Source organism: Solanum lycopersicum, chromosome 3, assembly GCF_036512215.1.
Source record: "Solanum lycopersicum chromosome 3, SLM_r2.1".
Taxonomy (NCBI): domain Eukaryota; kingdom Viridiplantae; phylum Streptophyta; class Magnoliopsida; order Solanales; family Solanaceae; genus Solanum; species Solanum lycopersicum.
In genome coordinates this window covers 51,782,718-51,804,332 of record NC_090802.1, presented here as the reverse complement: position 1 = coordinate 51,804,332, position 21,615 = coordinate 51,782,718, and the positions used below count along the sequence as shown (strand labels likewise).

At 31.7% G+C, this 21,615-nt stretch overlaps 1 protein-coding gene across 1 annotated transcript; it reads right to left on the bottom strand.

The window, feature by feature from the left end:
• Nucleotides 1–20,363: 20,363 nt before the first annotated feature.
• Nucleotides 20,364–21,282, bottom strand: ERF-A2 (ethylene response factor A.2). The gene has a single exon (NM_001329459.2). It carries the CDS (start codon nucleotides 21,268–21,270, stop codon nucleotides 20,542–20,544), a length of 729 nt encoding a protein of 242 aa, NP_001316388.2. The 5' UTR covers nucleotides 21,271–21,282; the 3' UTR covers nucleotides 20,364–20,541.
• Nucleotides 21,283–21,615: the final 333 nt, after the last annotated feature.

Here is a 21,615-nt window from a genome sequence, read left to right as displayed (position 1 = left end):
GAAGAGCTACTTCTGGTACTAACAGAGGAGGAAACCGCCTTTATACAATCACTAGTCATCACATGAAAGAGATATTTTCGTATGTTGTCACTAATATGATCAAAGCTTTTATTTTTGATGTTTATGATTTACTATACCCAAGATCAAGTTTATATTTTGTAACTCCTTATTTTGCAAATAAGTTTGATGTTATTCCTAAGGAACTCTATGAACCCTTTTGTGTTTCCACACCTATTGAGAAGTATATTCTATCTAATCAAGTATATTGTGATTGTGGCATTTCCATCAATCACAAAAACACCATAGCTGAGTTAATTGAGTTAGACATGGTAGATTTTGATATCATTCTAGGTATGGATTGACTTTATGCCTATTATGCCTCAATAGATTGTAGAACTCAAGTTGTCAAGTTCCAAATTCCTAATGAGCTAGTCTTAGAGTAAAAAAAATAGTTCAGTTGTGTCTAAGGGTTGTTTGTATCTCATACCTTAAGGAAAGAAAGTTAGTTTCTAAGAGGCGTTTCTATCACTTCATCAGATTTAATGACTCTAGTGTTGAGATACCTCTTATTCATTCAATTCCAGTAGTAAAAGAGTTTCCAACAGTCTTTTCAAATGCTCTACCGGGAGCCCCTCCATGTATTCTTCCATACACTCATCATATATATATTCCGTCATCTAGAATGACACTAGAAGAGTTCAAAAAGCTTCAAAACAGTTGAAAGATCTCCTTGATAAGGGCTTTATTTGACCAAGTGTATCACCTTGGGGCACTTCGGTCTTATTTGTAAAAAAGAAATATGGTTCCATTAGGATGTATATAGATTACCGTCAATTGAGCAAGGTTACCATCAAGAATAAGTATTATCTTCCGAGGATTGATGGTCTTTTCAATCAGTTTTAGGGTGCTTCATGTTTTTCTAAGATTGACCTTAGATCTAGCTGTGATCAGTTGAAAATAAAGGAGTGTGATATTCTAAAGACAACATTTAGGACCCTTTATGGTCATTATGAGTTTCTAGTCATGTTGTTAAATTTAACTAATACACCGAAACGTTTATGGACCTTATGAATATAGTTTTCAATTCTTATTTAGATATGTTTGTTATCATCTTGATTGATAACATAGTAGTATATTCAAGGAATGAAGAAGATCATGCTAGCCATCTTAAAATAATTCTTTAGACTTTGAAAGATAAGGAGTTATATGCTAAGTTCTCTAAATATGAGTTTTGGTTTGAGTCTGTGGCGTTCTTGGGAAACATAGTTTCTGGTGATGCAATTAGAGTTGATATCCAAAAGATTGAGGTAGTATAGAGTTGTCCTAGACCCACATCTCCAACTGATATTTGGAAATTCTTGGGTTTGACTGTCTATTGTAGAAGGTTGGTAGAGGGGTTTTCGTGTATTTCGTCTCTTTTGACCAAGTTAACTCAGAAAACTATGACGTTTCAATGGTCTAAAGCTTATAAGAAAAGCTTTTAGAAGTTGAAAAAGAGTTTGACCTTAGTTTTGACCTTATCTGAAGGTACTCAAGGTTTTTGTGGTGTATTGTGATACATCTATAGTTGGTTTGGGTTGTGTGTTAATGTAGAATGGTAAGGTTATAGATTTTGCCTCTAGATAGTTGAAAGGTCATGAGAAGAATTACCCAACCCATGACTTAGGCTGCTGTAGTATTTGGTTTGAAGATATGCTGACATTATTTGTATAGTTTTCATCATGTTGATCTATTCACCGACTACAAAATCCTTTAGTATGTGTTCACTCAGAAAGGGCATAATCTCAGACAAAGGAGATGGTTAGAATTACATAAGGATTATGACATGAATATTCTTTATCACCCAAGTAAGACTAATGTTGATGTTGATGCTTTAAGCAAGTTGTCTATGGGTAGTACCGCCATGTTGAGGAAGAAAAGAGAGAGTTAGTGAAAGATGTACATAAAATTGCACGCTTAGGAGTCTGACTAATGGATTCCACATAAGTAGGAGGAGTGGTGATGAATGGGGTTGAATCATCATCAGTGACAGAAGTGAAACAGAAGCAAGACTAAGACCCAATTTTTCTTGAATTGAAGTCAAATGTTCATGAGCAAAATGTATTAGTTTTTTAACAAAGGGGATATGTCGTATTGAGATATTAAGGAAGATTGTGTGTTCCATTGGTGGATGGAATCCAAGAGAGGATCATAAGGGAAGCTCATAGCTCCAGATATTCCATTCATCCATGTTTTACAAAGATTTATCATGACTTGAGAGAGATGTATTGGTGGAATAGTATGAAGAAATGGCATTGTAGAATTTGTTACGAAGTGTCCAAATTGCCAACAAGTTAAAGTATAACATCAAAGACCCAATGGTTTGTCTTAGAATATAGAACATCCGGAATGAAAGTGAGAGATAATTAATATGGACTTTATCATAGGGTTGCCAAGGTCTCGGAGGAAACATGATTCTATTTGGGTGATTGTCAACAAAATGATAAAGTCATCCCACTTTTTACTAGTAAGGACTAACCATTCAGCAGAAGATTATGCTAAGTTATATCTTCAAGGGGTGGTAGGACTTCATGGGGTTCCATTCTCCATTATTTCAGATAGAGGTGAACAATTTCTTGCATAATTTTGGAAGTCATTCAAAAAATGTTTGGGTTCAAAGGTGAACTTAAGTACTGCATTTCATCCTCAAACTGGTTAGAAAGCATAATACACTATTTAGAACTTAGAGGATATGTTGAGGCCTTGTGTGATAAATTTCAAAAGTAATTGGGTGATCACATCCCTTTCATCGAGTTCACTCACAATAACAGTTACCACTTTAGCATCCAAATGGCTCCTTATGAAAATTTTTATGGGAGATGGTGTAGATCTCCTATTGGATGTTTTGAAGTTAGTGAAGCTGGATTTATAGGACCAGAAATAGTTCATCAAACTATGGAGAAGGTGAAAATGATTCAAGAGAGGTTGAAAATGGTGCAGAGTCATCAAAAACTTATACTGACGTAATGTCAAAGGAGTTAGAGTTTGAAGAAGATGAATAGGTTTACTTGAAAGCCTCACTCATTAAGGATGTTATGAGATTTGGTAATGAGGGGAAGCTTAGTCCCCGATGTATTGTACCTTATCAAATAGCCAAAAGGATTAGCAAAGTAGCTTATGAATTGGAGATACGACAAGAGTTAGAAGTGTTTCATCTGATATTTCACATCTCCATGTTGAGGAAGTGCATAAGATTTCCTTCATTAATCATACCAACTGGAGATATTGGGATCAATGATAGCTTATCTTATGAAAAGATTCTTGTCTGGATTTCGGATCGTCAAGTTTGCAAGTTAAGGACCAAGGAACTAGCATCAATCAAAGTCCTTTAGAGGGACTAATTCATTGAAGAAGATACTTGAAACGTTGTGGAGGATATGAAGAAGAGATATCGACACCTCTTCGAATCTGGAGAAATTTGAGACCAAGGTTCTAATTCTCTTCTTAGTACTCTTTAATTTATGAGCTCGCATGTAGTGTTTTCATTGCTTACTAGTTCTTGAGTTAACGTTGGATGTTACACCCTTAGACTAGTAAGAGTAATATCATTCAAGGACGAATGTTCCCAAAGAGAAGATATTTTAACATCTCACAAACTCAAAAAAACTAATAAAAAGCTAAGAACTTGAAATGGTCATTTTTGGAAGAAACAAAAAATCAGGAAATTTTGTTAATTTAGGAAAAGTTGAGTTTTTGTTCAGCTTCAAATGATCATAACTCCTAGAGCAGGATAGTTTAGGTGTACTTCCAGATACGGTAGGAAATCTCTTGGCATAATCTTTCTGATGTCGCCGACTTTGCGCAATTCTGGATTCGTATCGATGAGATATACCCATTTGAAGTTGGGATGTTTAAATAAGGAAATGTTCAAATTCATATTTTATATGGTGTTTTGGTCTTTTCCTTTCCCTATTATTTTAATTCATTTTTAGTGAATTAATTAAGGGTCAAAACTAAATTGGTTCAGTTTGCACAATTGGAAATTAACGCTAGGGTTCTAGAGAGAAGAACGCAAGAGAAAGGAGAAGAGAAAAAGCAAGATTCTTCATTTGGTAAGGAATCGATTGCGGATTTTTTCAAAGATATGATCCTATAAGTTATGTAGGGATTTCATAATGTTTGGTTCGTTCACCTATGTTACAAACATGTTTATTTCAACGTGAATTCGTTCAAAAAGAGTTTGAAAGTTTATATGTTCTTGATATGTATCCTTGAATTTGATATTGTTCTTGAGTTGGGCTGAAATTGAGAAGTTAATGAGATTATTACGTCCAATTATTGGGTTGGTTAGAGTTAGGTTCTTAGGTACAGTTGTTAGATATCTGTATCTAAAAAGAATTTGGGAAAAAGATATGGGTTTGGGAGAATTGAGGCTTGAAAATGAAGAAAAAATTTAGTCAGGAAAATCTGGGCACTGGCTCCGCGTCGTGGACCTGCTCCCCAGATTTTCCCGACTAAATTTCTTCTTCGTTTTCCAGTCCCAATTAGCCCAAACTCGATTCTTTTTCTCAAATTCTTCTTAGATACAAATACCCAGCAAATATACCTTATAACTTAACTCCAACAAACTCAATAATTTAATGTACAAATCTCAGAAACTTCTAAATTTCAGTCCAACTCAAAAACAATATCAAATTCAAGAATACATATTAAGAACATCAACTTTCAAACACTTTTAGGATTACTCACGCTGAAATAAACATGTTTGAAACATGGGTGAAAAAAACCTAACATTATGAAATCCTCACATACCTTATAGGATCAAATCCTTGAATAATCTACAATCAATTCCTTACGAACCAAAGAATCTTGCTTTTCTCTTCTCCTTTCTCTTCTGTTCCTCTCTTAGAACTTTGTCGTTAATTTTCAATTGTGCAAACTGAACCAATTCAATTTTGACCCTCAATTAATTCACTAAAATGAATTAAATTAATAGGGTATGGAAAAGACTAAAACACCCTTTACAAATCCGGATTTGGATATTTCCTCATTTAAATATACCAACTTCGAATGGGTATATTTCACTCATATGAACTCAGAATCGCGTAAACTCGGTGGTGTTGGAAAGGTTATTTTGAGAGATGTCCTACCATATGTAGAAGTACACCTAAATCATCCTGAGATAGGAGTTATGATTATTTGAAGTTGACCAAAAACCCAATTTTTCCTACTTGACAAAATTTTCATATTTTTTATTACTTCCAAAAATGACTACTTCAATTTCTTAGATTCTTCCTAGTTATTATGTTTGTGCTTAGTACATTAAAATTAAATATTAAAGTAATAAACACACTCTTAAAAAAGTAAGCTTATTAGGACACAAAAGTAAGACAATATAACAATATCACAAATTATAATTCTAGCAAAGATCACTAACCATTTAAGCAATATTCAAATAAGCACACAAGAAATTTATTTAATAACCGAAGTTCAAACTTCCTGCAATCACAAGAACAATAAAAACTCATAATGGAAAGAGTCTTGTTTTTATAGTTGAATATAGAGGGACCACAATTAAGTACATAAATAGAGAAAAACAAAGAAAATTGTTCTCCTTAATTAGAGTCACATTCTTCGTATTTAATTCATTGATATTATCATAACCATGCGAGTTAGAAAAAATCGATTAATCAAATACAATATTAAGTCTAAGTTTTTTTAAAAAAATAAACAAGTACAATGGAACATCAATAAATGGATTTACCATAAATCAATTGGCACTAAAATTGTACAATTTAATAAGGAAAATAGTCAATGAATCAGTCATAATAAAGAGAAGGCAAGAATCATGAACAGACTTTTAATTTTGAATCAACCTTGTTAATACAAGAAAAGACTTTAGGCAAAATAACATGATTTAAAGACTTTCATATTTGAAGGCCACATATGTAGATTTACTTACCACAACTTTCAAAAGTTTACCAAGAACAATTAAGTCAAAGTTGTCCACACTAATTTAAAGAGAGAAAATTTGAATAAGAAAATAAAATCAATCTAAGGAGAAGACTCATGTCTAAGAGGTAAATATTAAGGTGTACCAATCGATTAAGGGAACAAAAATGGAAAGAAGCATGATCATAAAGATTTTCAGAATAATCAATTGATCCATTAAAAAAATAAATCAAATTTTCATATGAAGGATTGTCATAATTATATTAAGGAATCACTAATTCAATCAATGTTTTCACACAAACAAAAATAGGTACACAAAGCATAAAATGCACAATTTGAAACACAAAATCATAATGAAATCATGTTTAATGTAAGAACGCAATCATAATTACTATACTAAAAAATATAGGTGATTTAAGTAATTTGTTTAAAAGATAAAATAATAATCCAAAAAAGTGTAAAAAAAAGTAATCTGAATGGATATGTTAAGACGTCTTCAATAGCCCCCCAAAATCTTAAGGCTCCACCATGTCTAATTGGTCAGAGCATCAGAACAACGATGCTTTTGTTGTTGTTGTTATCGATCTTGTTGGGGGAGGATAATAGTTGGCTTGCCCCATCAAAGCCTAATGGATCTTCACGGAGGCTGTCATTCTAGAGTTTCTGATCGGAACCTATGAGATAAATACAAGGAGATGTATTGAGGTTTCATAGTCCATTGTTTCGCCATCCAGTAGGTAAGAAAAGAGAGGCTCAAGGAAAGAAAGAGGAGAGGATATAGGAGATTTGTTTGGGTGGTGAAACGGCTATTGTCCTCTGGTTGGAAAAGCATCGTGAGTAGAGATAAGAACAATATGGGCTCACTAAGTGGTTGTCCTTGCAAGTGAGGGTGGAGGGGTGTTTCGCTGATGATAGACAAAGTTGGGAGATGAGGGAGCGGCGCCCGGCATCTTCAAAGAGAACGAGGAGAAAAATGAAAATAGGGTTAGGATGTTAGGGTATTAATATAGGAGAGTGGTAGGAGACTCAATCTTAGTCGTTGGATCAAGATGAAATGTGGGTTTTGAGATTTAAAAGAATTGAATGGACTGTTGGGATTGAAGGTAAAATCTTGAGATTGGTATTGAATTAATTGGTTCAAAATGGACTAGAATTGAGATTAAATTGAGTAGAAATGGCTATAAGTTATATAGAATGGATAAAAGGGGTTATGATTTAAATGATTTGGAGGGAGTTTAACAAATTGTTGTCAAATTAATGGTTATACTACACATATTTAAATAATTTTTCAAATAGCATAAACACACTTAAATATTATAGAAGTTAAATAAAAAAGTAAATTAATAAACATAATACTAATTATTTAAAAACAACAACAACAACAACAATAACGACGACGATAACGATAACAACAACAACAACAATGATGATGATAAAAAATATATTTTTTGTAGATTACGAATACTAAATTATATGATTAATTAAATAAAAATTAAAAATAATTTTAAATATATAATACAAATAGGTTCTAAAATACATATTTAACGAAATAGCAATTCGAAAAGGGTTATAGGTCGACCAAAATTGGATGTATACAATTGTCACTCTTCTCTTGATAATGAAGGATGAATTTGCGGAAAAATATGTTGGCTAAGTAGTCAATTTTTTCCGACTAACATAAAGATGTTAGTGGGATCAAATAAAACAATAAGCAATTGTAAAACAAAAAAAAGTGTGGTTGAAACTCTAGCCTTACGATAATAAGTTTTTGTGTAGTTCTAGATTTAGGAATGGACTTAGTTCCTTAAAAATGAAGTAACGATACGAGATTAGAATTGAAGAAATAGTAGCTTGAGTAGATAAGATTAGAACTCAAGATGGTATGAATATTGTAAGGAAGATAAGAACGACATAGTTATAAGAGAAAAATATCATATGAGTAGTGTGAAAGATGTGAAGGCTTTATTGCGATAGATATATAAGTATGGAAGTAATTTCTGAAAGAGAAGTTGATCTCATCCGCAATTTGTCAGTCTCTGCAAACTTGGAGTTTGTGAAATAACTTAATAAAGTGATTAGGGCATCTATAGTGATTAAATGGTAAATTAATTTATAAACATGCTGTGATTTCCCATTTAGACCATCAAAAATTTATCTTAAGATGATTACGTCTTGGGGACATGTTACACAAAAATATAATCCTTAGGGCATGGAATAATGTTTGTAGGCCATGAAAATGATGTCTTCAGACTGTGACAGCTTAAAACAGGATAAACAGAAAATAAAATCTTAGGCCATGAGATGATGTCCATGGGGAATGGAAAATGTGTCATTAGACTATAATGCATTTGGAACATGATAATAATAAATTTAATCAACAAATCATGAAATGATGTCTTTAGACTGTGGCAGCTTTGGAACAATAAAATAATGATAAAAGAAAGTGTGTCTATTTTCTTTGCTGAAATTCGGTCATATTGTGATACTTATAGTTGATTTAGTAGATATTTCTTTTAGATGTATCTCTTGGGGTTCAATGTGGTCTCTGTAACTTAATTTAACATTTTCTCAACATAAATATGATTCTTGGGATCAATATTATTCTTGGGCATATTGTCATTTCTTAGTATAGTTCTTGGGCACATTATAATTCTCGAGTTTTATCTAGTTTTTTATCACAATACAATTTTTTTGGCACAATGCAAACACATTGAAATTGTCAAGCACAAGACAATTTCTCTGGGAGATGCAAATTCTTGTATATAGTGCAATTTCTTAGGCACAATGCAATTTCTCAAGCACACTTCAAATATTTAGGCACAATGTTACTTCTCAAAAAACAACGCAATGATTAGGCTCAATGCAGTTCGTGAACACAATGTAAATTTTTGGGCACTATGTAGTTTCTCAGGCTCGGATTCAATATAATTTTCAAATTTAATGCAATTTCTCATGGATAATGCAATTTCAAGCTTGGATTCAATATAATTTTCAAATTTAATGCAATTTATCATGGATAATGCAATTTCATGAACATGCGATTCTCTAACACAGTTATATTATCGAGAACAATATATTTCTCAAAAAGGATGTTGCAGTTGAGAGTATGAAGTCGCTTAGACCTTTGTTTTATCAGAAGGACAGAGTGTTTGTTCCATATAAATTGTCGGGCACAATGTATATAGCAGTTGAGAGTGTAGAATCTCTTAGAACTCCATCATATTGGAAGGACACAGTGTAATTTCTTGGCGGTTGTTGGTCTCAAAATAATAGTCGAGAGTATATAGTACGTTAGACATTCGTCTTATTGGAAGGATGGAGCATTATTCAATGGTTGTTATCCGAGCAATGTTGGAATTTCTTCTTGCATGAGTATCTGTATTTTCTATGTTAGAACTAAAATTATTATTTTATAAGAGGAAGGTTGATTTGTATCTCTGTTTTGACCAGCACGCTCCATTCGTCCTTGACATACAAGCTTTTTTCGGGCATTAGCTTTGGGCAATATATAAATAGTATAGAAATAAAAAGTTGAAAAAGAAGTTTTTGAAAACACAAAAATGACAAAATTTTCTAAAAAATTGTTGAACTTTGAGCATGACACATTATTACACTTTACATTATCTAATTGGAAGAGGTCTTTGGATTTTTGTGTGCATTATAGATATTATTGAAAAAACATTTAATATTTTTTGTCTAGTAAAAGACTTCTAATATTCTGATCATTTTTGGAGATTGTGATTTCTTTTTATGAATTTTGAGATCCTTACAAAAATCATGCCCTTGTCTTACAATTTTCAAAAGAATACTCTTTTGATGAATTTTTGTGATCTTTAAAAAAATTATGCCACGGTATTCTGATTTGCAAAAGAATGCTCTTTTGATGGATTTTTGAGATCCTCTTAAAAATTATGTAACAATTGTATAATCAAAAAAAAATGTGAATGTGTTTAGGATGAGACCAAACTACATTGGAGCACTTACGTATCCTTTCTTAAATAGGAATCAGGTCTAACGTAGATATATAATACACAGTAAAGAGCATGATTTAAATTTGTTATTGTATCTCCTCACAACACCAAACTACATAGGAGAACTTATGTATTCTCTCTTAAACGGAAATCAGGTATGACGTAGTACAAAATCACAGAGTAAAGAGCATGAATCAAACTTAGATGTATTATTTTCTCACAAAATCTGAGTTGATAGGTTTATGTTGGATCTCACCATTCATTTCTTCTAGTATGAGTGAACTGCCAATTAAATCCCAGAAAATCATATATGGACCTTGTCAATTCGGTAAATATTTACCCTTTGCCTCGTCTTGATTTAAAAAGATTCGCTTCAGAACTAATTTCCCAAGTGAGAAATATCTTGGTTTGACCTTCTTATTTAAAGATCTGACCATTCTATTTAGATAGAGTTGAGCGTGATAAATTGCATTTATTAATCTTCTCTCAATTAATGTTCAATTCTTCAATCATTTCTGCACCTTTTTAGCATCGCTCAGCTCTGATTCTTGAAGAATCCTCAAAGATGGTATTTTCACTTCAGCAGGTATAACAACTTTATTATCATTACACTAGAAAATAAGATGTACCCCAAGTAGAAGTTCTAATAGTAGTACGATTGCCTAAAAATTGTAATTTTTCATGTCAATGCTTGTAATTGTCAATCATTGTGTAGTATCCTCTTGATATTCTTATTTTCAACTGCTTCATTCCTCTGTGGCCTCTATGTTATAGAATTTCGATGATTGATTTTGAATCTCTAACACAATGTTTTCATCAAATAATTATTTAAGTTGGTTCCATTATATGTAACAATTGTCTGGGGAATTCAAAACCAACAAATGATATGATTTTTGACAAAATCATCTACAATTTTCTTCAAGATAGATTTTGTAGTAGGTGTCTTCAACCCATTCAATGAAGTAGGCAATTTTGCAACGTGAATGAATTTGTGTCCATTAGATGTTGCCAGTTCAACGGGGTCAATTACGTCCATATCCCAAGATGCTAAAGGCCAAGGTGATTAGTAACATGGAGTATTTTTAGACAATGTTATAGAGTTTTCTTTAGATGATTCAAATGATCTATTAAAGCTTACATGTGTCTTATAGAGTCATATGAATCATAGTTAGCAAGGTCAAAGGTTCACAAAAGGCAACAATGGTCTCCAAGTGTCAGCACATCTTGGGTGTACTCTTTGATCATGACATGATTGTTGTAGCAAAGACGATGCAGCTCAAAATGATGAACATGGAGAAATAATTAAAAAAATAGGGGAAAACCTGACACGCCCTCAAAATGAACTAAGGTAGCTAGAGCCTCACATGATCTTCAAAAGTTTAATAACATGATAATAAATGATTTGAAGTCATTTGGAGGTCAAACGTCCAAGACGTTTGAAACTTGGTCTTTAGACGTGCTAGTGAGTCCTTATATTTTTACCTTGTTTTTATATGTTGTTTGGAGTTGATAAGCTGTGTAGTTGACCCTAGTACCTTAATATACATGTAAAGGGTCAAAACGTCCGGGTACTACTCACTGAGGACCACCCGAAAGGCTCCCAAGGAAGACCAAAACCTTTGACAAGATGTTGGCCAAGGCAGCATGCAAGAGAAAGAATGAGACCTTGCCCTCGTGATGCGCGCCTATCCCTCACCTCACTGCATCAAATTTTATTTCGGGCAGAATGGGGAGGCTACTCCGCGACGCACAGCCTACTTCCAAATCTGGTTGCGTCGTTTTAAGGACAATTTTGACATGTCTAAGAGCCCCAATTCGTGTTGGGTGTTTCGGTAACTTGGGGGACGTTTTATTAACTGATTTTAGGTATTTTAAAACCCTTTCATAATACAAAACGCCAACATCCATTAAGAAATCAAATTCCCAAATTTCTTTTCTCTTCCAAAACCCCCCAAAACCTCCATTGAAGACCAAGCTCAAGAATAAGCTATTGAGTTGGATTCTTGGAGCTTTCTTCTCAGATTTTCATGAGCTTCTTAATATATAAGGTATGGAGATCCTTCATCCATAGATAATCACTCATCAATGGATTCCTTCCAAAAGTTTTCTGAACATGAATTCTTAGTCAAAAATTCTATATTTCAATCTAGCCATGGGTTCATTCTCAACTTGATTTCAAAAGCATTCTAATGATGAATATATGTTTATTTACTGATTTTATGATGAATTTCAATCCAATTTTATGAAGAACTCATGATCCTCCTAACTTCTCAAATTAGCCTATAATGTGGGTCTTATGATGTTGACTTTATGTTTATAGAATTGTTATTAGATTGTATTGAATTGCTCATTGCTATTACTTTTATATCAAATTGAATATGAATTGTGGAGGAATGATCAAAGATGATCATTATCTTGGAGATTTGGTTAGTTGACTTATTTCCTCTAATTAGCTTAGAATGTATTTTGAATTGTGTTGATTGGTTTGGTCCATCTATGGTGGCGGTGTTTACATTCTTTTACATGTTTATGTGTTATGATCATGTCCTTTTAAGGCATTAGATTAAATATGAATTGATATGATGATTTCTATGTTAGGAAGTTGAAGCATTTAGCCTTGATTCTAATATCATATTTAAGTGAATTGATGTTTAATGATCATGTTAGGGTTAGTTATGGTCTATATGGCTAATGATAATGAATATCCTTGTAGCACGACCCCTACCCATATGAACCCTTTATGAATGTGTGATCAAAGTACACTAAGAGGCTTGTCTTAGACCTCCAAGAGGTCGACGACGCCATGTTAAGATTTGAGAATACTATAACTTCTAGGATATACCCGCGGGTCGTAACAAATCTTACATCTCAAAGAAGAAGAGGAAGACCCGACAATAATAAGATACTTCTTTCTTATTTAAACCTTGGATATGTTTTGTTGTTTTCTTTTAGATCTTGGGCTGGTCCTTTGGGTCATCCAAATATTATTGTTATTTTGTTTAACATAAAAAATGAAACTAGTCTAATGAGTCAATATTTCACCTTTAAAAAGGTGATATATAAGTTTGTGTTTGTTGTTTCTTTTAATTTTGTGATACCTTTACGTAAAATTAATTCAGGTTGACCATGATGTACTGATACTACTTTTGCTATACTTTTGGTTGGTGTAGGTTTGTTTCAAGGTTTGAAGCGTAGATAGTGATTATTCAGCATCAACTTCTACCCACCTTGTTCTCAGGTGAAAGTAGTATCTCTCTTATGTGTATATATTTATATCATGTATGTACTCTATTATAAGCTCTTGTACCTATCTAATCTAGATCCTTGGGAGTAGTTGAATATTTTATAAAGGTCCGAAAGAAATTTTCTTATTTGGGTTTACCTATCAATGCAAACAGTTTTATTTAGCATATTTGTTTTTTAAATGAGGAAAGTTGGTAATATTTGCCTATCTAATTAAATTAGAATAGGTGTATGCACAATCCCGTAATTTGGATACTGACATTGAGAGTCCTTATTCATTTTGTTTCCATTATACCTCCTCAAAATACTACCAAGACCTTTAGCCTTTACATATCCACGAAATTCACAAACTACTCCTAATAAACACTTGCTAAAATTCGACAAGTCCCAAATGTAAATTGTTTCTAGTGAATATCAAACTACTCAAAAGTATATAGACGAGATCATATCTAAATATTGAAACTATTTAGAAGAGGTTTGAGATGGTTTGGATTAAAAAGACAAAATCATCTCGTTGAGGAAGATGAACTCCTCTAATATATAAATAGTGTGTAAATATATTATGTATAAACATTTGTGCTACATGTTTATATATATATATATGATAATTTTGACATTTAATTTTATATCGTAATTTTTATTGTAAAAATGATACAAAAGATAGAATTATATTTTTAGATATAAGTTTTGTTTTTATTTTTTTAAAATTTGTTATAAGAACATATTGTCTATTAATTTATATTTTAATAAATAATTTAGTGTATTTCAGAATTTATTTATTTTTTATTACTTTTTGTTGTAGTGTAACTATTTTATTTTCTTATGTTTTTATTAAATCTAAAAAAACTTCGCCAGAATTTTAGTTTTATTTTTAGGGAAATTTTTCAAAATGTCAATATTTAACATTTAAGAGGGCTTATTAGCAAGACTTTCAATATTTAGTAAAAATGTCAAAATTTTAATTTGTTATGTATCTTATTTATGTTTTAATTATTATTTTTTATTTAAAGAATAGAATTATTTACTAACAAAAGGAAGAAAATCAAGCGAGAAGATATTTCAAAAAAAAGGCAAAGATCACTTAATTTTCTCATCAGTGACATTTTCAAATAAAACTCAAACTTTGTTCTTTTCTTTTCTCCATAATCTTAATCTTTTTTTTTATTAGTCATTCCAATAGGTATGTCAAATGAATTTACAGTTATTTAAGAAATATATTTGTATTCATATTTTTTTTCATATGTATTTATTTGTTTCTTCGAAAATTTTGTATTTCGCATTTATTTCAGTATGTATTTTATTCATATTTCTATTTATTCTAGTTTTTATTTAGAATATTATATAATAATATATAAAATACAAAAAAAGTAGTATGATTAAAAAATTAAGATAATAGTTTTTAGAGAAGGAACATATCACTTAAAATTCTCATCATTAACAATTTCAAAAAAAAAACTCATTTTTCATTCTATTAGATCAACTTTCCTTTGTTATGTTTTCATTTTAATTGTATACCAATATTTTTTACATTTTATGTGCTCACTTTACCATTCAAATTAAAATTAATTTTTTTTTCTTTCAAACTACAAATTGTATTCCGGTGATCAAAATTGTATTACTTGATTACCATATAGATATATATACACGTATCTCAATATGCATGAATATGATTTATGAAAGGGTACAAGATTTTTTTTAAAAAAATAGCATACTTGGTGGAAATAATAAATTTGTTGAGGAAGAATATAATATTCTAAAAAAATAAATACAAATTGACTATGAAACAAATAAGAATACAAGATTATGGAAAACATATAGCATACATAGTAAAATAATATAATCAATATACAATATTCTAAAAAAAATACAAATTAACAATTGAAAAACAGGATACATATATGTTTAAGAAATACAAATTCATATGAGATAGCATACATAGTGAAAATGATATAATCAGAATACAATATTCTAAAAAGATATAAATTGTCTGTTAAAAAATAGAATATATCTATGCTTAAGAAATACAAATTCATATAAGATACATATTTCACAACCTTCTTCTTTGACTCTCTCTTTCTTCTTCGTCTGCAATGTTTCTTTTTTTCAATTCTTTTCACAAAATTCAAATCTAAATTTGTGTTTATTTGTGAATTACTAACCCTATAAGCAAAATATGAAATTATTAAATATGAATATATAAAAATAATCAAACAATATATGATGTATAATGTTATGTGGCTTACTCCAAATTACAATCTACTAAATCTCAAATATGAAAATAAAATCATAAAAATAGTGTTTCAAATACTAAAATTCTGAAATGCATAAATATTTGATAAGTATGTTAACAAATTCATATAACAATAAAAAAATGACGAAAAAATTGTAATACATACAATTCAAAATTCAACATAATTTTTATTTCGAAAATAAAATCTTATGAAATCTCGCAAAATAAAAGACTATTACGAAAATACATTTATGTATGAGAGATTTCTTGAATTAATCGATAGATCTGAACAAACTGATATGAACTTGATGTCACGACCCAAAATGAGTCGTGAGTGGCACCCACAGTTATCCCCCCTAGGTGGGCGAACCAACAAGTCTGAACCCCAACATATACCAATAGTTCAACTATAAATGACAAAAATAATGCGGAAGCTCCAAAATTTATTAAGTAACCAATTTTAATATTCTAAAGTTTAATACTTATCATACCAAAATTTGATAGTCATCACGTCAAGGACATCTATTTTCAAATTACCAAGTCAAAGAATGCCTAAGAAAACCAAAATAAGCAAAAAGATGGCCCATGTTAAAAATTTAAAGACATCAAGACATGAATGAGAGAATCCAGCACGAGCTAGAATTAATAGCTCACCCTGAACTCTGATGTGCTGGAGACTGGCTAGAGCTGAGGGCGAGTCGAAGTCGAGGTACACTTGCTGCACTCCACAAAAGAACAGAGAAGAAAATACAAGTAGGGATCAGTACATGGAACACGTACTGAGTAGGTATCATCGACAAACTCAAAATAGAAATCAATATATATAAAATCAACTACAATACTTAACAAATGGCAAGCAACAAAACACATGAACCATTGACAACAACACCATGACAGGTACACATCAATCACAACATCAAGCACACCTATGAGGACTCGTGTCTCCACACCATACTCATTTGAAGGATAGGTTCTTTGAGATTAAGTATATTAAGGTACTTCAAGATTCCTTTCCTTTAATGTTATTGTGTCGGAACGTGACACTCCGATCTCATATACCGTGTTGGAACGTGACACTTTGATCCAATAATACCGTGTCGAAACGTGACACGCCGATCCAATAATACCGTGTCGGAACGTGACACTCAAATCCAATTATCTCATTATTTTATTTCATCAAACCATCTTTATTCAAGGCGTCATTTTAATAGAGAGGTTTCAAGATTAGAAATTCAGCAGTCTCATAATTTCAGGCCAACCACAAATCACACAATCAAGACATACAACCACACCATCAAGTACATAGGAGACTTTACAATATCACTTAATACATATCAATCGTTATTGAGAGTTTATCTATGAAATAGAAATAAATCATAACCTACCTCCACCGAAGAATCGAAGTCAAGAAACTAGTCCTCCAGTGCCTTTCCTTTCCTTATTGCCTTCGAACTTCTCCAATCTGTCAAGTATATGTTAACTTGTAAGCTGACGAGTCTATAAACACTCAATTTTATTTTATGTCTAGCCTAGACCCAAAAACTCATCTAATTCTATAACTAATTTACTAAAGTTCAAACCTAGGGGTAAATCTTAGTTCCTCTAATTAGCATAACTTAATAGTATTCCACTAATACAACACACCTAATATCTAATTACATATCACTTAATTACATAATAGGATAACTTTAAAAAAAGAATCGAAAATTTACCCAACTTACATGAGAACCACACTTAATCTACATACATGAAACATGCAGGGCCATACCATTAGTGTATCCTAATTTCCCAATAACGTTAACAATTGAAGTCACTGGTCACGAGACCAGTGGCACACATGCATTAATTCTCTTTTTCCTTAGACATTTCTAGGCCATCGCTAGTAGCAATCCATTTGTAGATTTGTCCCCTAATCCATTCTCTGTCAAACAATAATATATATATACATATATATATATCCTCCACAGCCCACATTCTCTTATAACAACCACCATCCAAATTTCTAATTATACAATATTACAAAGCACTATCATTTAACAATTCGGTAACTAATCATATACAGAAAAACGTACCCGCAAAAAAAAAAATACACGATTGCTCGTTGATGTCGCCGTTTCTTTGTTTCAAACCCTTACTCTTATTTACTACCTTAATTCTTATATAACCAAATATAAAAAGTAGTAAAAGTGACCCACTATTTATTTTAATATTACTTTCTTAACCACTAATTAAGTAAATTAGTAAAACTATCCCATTAATTTCATAGTTATAATTATTAATAGTCCAAAACACCCATTTAAAATCTATCGGAAAAATATTTATGAAATAAAAAGTTCTTGTACTCAAAACGACCAAAAGAGTCGTTACACTTGAATAATTAGTTCTTCTTCAACAATGACAGACAATAATAGTGAAAATGGTAAAAGAGAAAAAAATTTAAAAAATTTAAAGATGGAAATAAAATTAATGATATTAAAGTCTAAAAGAAGTCTAAATGGATAGTGAATATGTTTAATGTTGGACTGGTTTGAGAAATAAAAGGAAAGACAAATAATAGTATTTATAAATTATTTTTAAAATATTAACATTTTGACGTTTTGACTAAATATTTTAAAATATAAATATTTTTACTAATTAAGTTAGGAATTATGACTATTTTACTAATTTTTCCTTATTTTTAAAATGAAAAGAGAGAGCACAAGAAAGACGAGGAACAAAACAAAAAAAAGTGAATTTAAAGGAAAAATCAAAAGAAAATGTACTGGGAAAACGTCAAAAAAAAACAATTGTCACATATCCTAGTAAATTCTGGAGCAAATTATATGCTAAGGAATGGGTAGCAACTATATTTAAATCCCATTCGAGTAAAAACAAGTAAATTAAATAGGTCCAGATGAGTATTTTGTGTAGTTTCCCCTCAATTATATTCATGATCAATATTAATTGAAATGGAATGTCTAAAGTCTTACTGCTTATTAAAATCAAAATGATGTAATATGTTTTACAAAAGAGATACATATTGAAGTGATTGATCATCTAACTAATTCACGCTTAAAAACACACTAATAAATTTTTCAAGTTATTTAACCTATAGCTATGACGCGTAAGCAGACAAATCCCAACTAAAAAGACTTATTAAATCTTTTAATTTGAATAGTTAAACAAATTACTAACAAACTTAAATAGTTTTCTGACTCACACATTTGTGAGTGGGCAGATGAGAGAATAATTTTCCTTAACTTATCAATGATTCTTGAGAATATTCAGGTGAGAGAGTAAAGAAAATCCTTGCAAATTCATGGGGTTCAATGTGACAGAAAACAAAATACATGTGGAAGGAAATATATACACATCTAACTATGCTAAATATGTACACATCTAACTATGCCAACTGTTTTTCTTTTGTCCTTTTTGTAATTTTATTAATTGTTCCTCATTGAACGTATATTCTCCAATCTAAACACTTTATTGTTAAAAGTTCCGATTGATAGTAGGTATAATTTTATTTCTTAGTAAGTCATTATTATGTCACTGGCCAAGACAGAAATTTCTCCAAGGATATTCAAACTTTAAAAGAGTTAATATAAAAGAATCAGCGAAACTTTTTATTTTATTGATGAATGGGAGCACCTAAATTCAAAAATTAAATTACATATCACTTAATAACTAAATAATACGTAAACTTACAATTATAAAACAATGATATAAATCAAAACTAATGAATAAAAGTCAATGAAAACAATTTTTGCTTCTAGTTTGAATATACTTCCTCTAATTCATATTAAGTGAATTGTTGAGACTTTTTTCATAATTCAAAATAACTAAATGCTTCAAAGTTTGAGAGAATTGTTGAAACATTTTTTGATATTTATCTTTTCTTGTAATAAGATTCATAAATATGTTACATTTTCTAAAAGAATGGTGTAGAAATAATAAAAAAATATAATAGTGGATAATAATCTTTAATTTTATCTTTAAAATTATTTTCTTAAGAGTGTGTTATACCTAAATATTAAATAATATATTATCTATATACATAATATAATTTTCTCATAAAGGATGCTCGCCTGACCATCCTTATATGGTTGCAGCTCTGGCCCTGCACCACGTAAACATCATGTTTGATCGTGACTCCGACTTGGCCACCAGCTCCTCGTAGACCTTGTCGTAGACAGGATATTGACATTACCCAACAATCCCCCACTCAATACTTGTCTCATGCAAAATGTTGTTCTTGGCAGTGGTATATATATATATATATATTGAGAAATTGACACAAACTAATATACAATTATTAGGTGCACCCATGGGGAGCATAGTAGTATCTTTGTGTCGCTGGTTCAAGCTAGAGGAACTACCTACGACACCAGGGTTCGAATATAGTTAGAGAGAGGCCTATTTCATTATTTTTGTTTTAAGTTTAGCTTAGAAACGGGTTCGCTTCTGGCTCTTGATAATCAAACCCATGATCTTGACTTGGATATCATTTGTTAGGATCAATTGTTACCATCATGTTAAGACTTATAGTTGATGGTAAGCACTTCATTATTTTTATTTTAAGTTTAGCTTAGAGATTTATTTAATTTTAGGCTTAGCTTAGAGAAGGGTTTGCCTCTGGCTCTTGGAAATCAAACCCACGATATTGACTCGGATACACTTGTTAGGATTAAGTGCTTATCATCATGTCAAAAATTATAGGTGGTAGCAAAGGCAAAACTTTATTGTGTAACTAAGTCCATCAAACAAGTGTATGTTTGATCCTGATTCTAACCCGAATCACCCCACCCCTGGTAGATCTTAATCATAAGCAAAACATTGGCATTATCCAACAATTCTAAGAAATTCTTTTTTCCCTTGTTTGCAAAGCAACATTAGTCTAATAACTTCATTATTTGTCATTGTATGCTAACTAACTTCATTATTTTCGACCTAACTCAATTATAGGGATAAAGAGAATATTATTTATTCAATAAAATCAAAAGCCACTATATGAAAATGTGTGTTTTTTTTCATAAAAGCACAAACTAAAAAGTGCACTTTACACGTTAGATACACATAATCCAAATGGCCTCTTTGGTCCACTTCTCACCTAGTGGAATGATTTGCTATTTTCTGTCCACTTCAAAGCCAAACAAGCCCTAGCCATTGAGTTCTTAGCTCCATATTTTAACTAACCAATAGCTGCTCGCCAACTGGAAATTGTTCCATTTGGCAACCAACTTTCATAACATTTGGTCCCCGGCTCTCAACTTCTAATTCGGCTTGCTTAGCCGCTACACCCTTTCTCCTCCTCTTAGGCGAGCCACTTTCCGAAGCTGATGATACCGATGAACTAGCCGATTCAGATAATCGTCTCTTAACCGTCACTCTAACCGGCTCCGGCTCATTTAAACCAATTCTATGCGGGAAATTCAATAGAGCCTTAGTACCGCGCATCCTAAAAGCGGCTTTATCATAAGCGAGTGCGGCTTCCTCAGCCGACTCGTAAGTTCCAAGCCAAACCCGTGCGCCGTTTTTAGCCGGATCTCTTATTTCCGCTGCAAATTTTCCCCATGGCCTTTGTCTAACGCCCCTGTAATGCCTTCCTTTAGGCTGCAAAGCCGCTGGAGCCACTGTCGGCGGAGAAACAGAAGTACTCATAGCTGGCTCAATCTCCTCCCTCGGCTCGAGTTTCACTTCCTCGGACGTTAAATTTGACGGCGTCCATCCGATACTAAAAGCGTCTTGTAGAAACCCATAAATTACCATATCTTCGGAATCGTTAACTTTTAACGGCAAGTCACCCCATGATTCGGTTAAACATGGCATGAGACTACTGAAACTTGAACTCCGGCAATACACCGGGAATTCTGCCGGAAAAAAAGTTAACTCAGTAGAAGTGGGAAGTTGATACATTATGAGTATTTGAAGGTTTTGTATACAAGGTAAAAGAGAGAAAAGAATTGTGAATTTTGGAAGAAAAGAAGGAATTGGGGTATATATAGGAGCAACAAGGTACATGCACCTGAAAAAGAGTTAATTATTATTTAGAATTTGAGGCTTCTTTGAAGTTTCTCACTAGGCAAGTGGACTAGTTGTTAAAGCCATTTTTCCATGTTTTTCTATCACGTGCACAAAAAAAACAAAACAAAAAGACTTTCATTCATCGACATCAAAAAAAAATTTTGTCCTTTGATTTTGGATTAAAATTAAATTAAATCAAATAGAACTTACATTAGTTGATAAATCGATCTTTATGAA

Excerpts from the sequence above, each read along its gene's own strand:
- ERF-A2 (NM_001329459.2), bottom strand. The coding sequence starts at position 21,270 with ATGTATCAACTTCCCACTTCTACTGAGTTAACTTTTTTTCCGGCAGAA.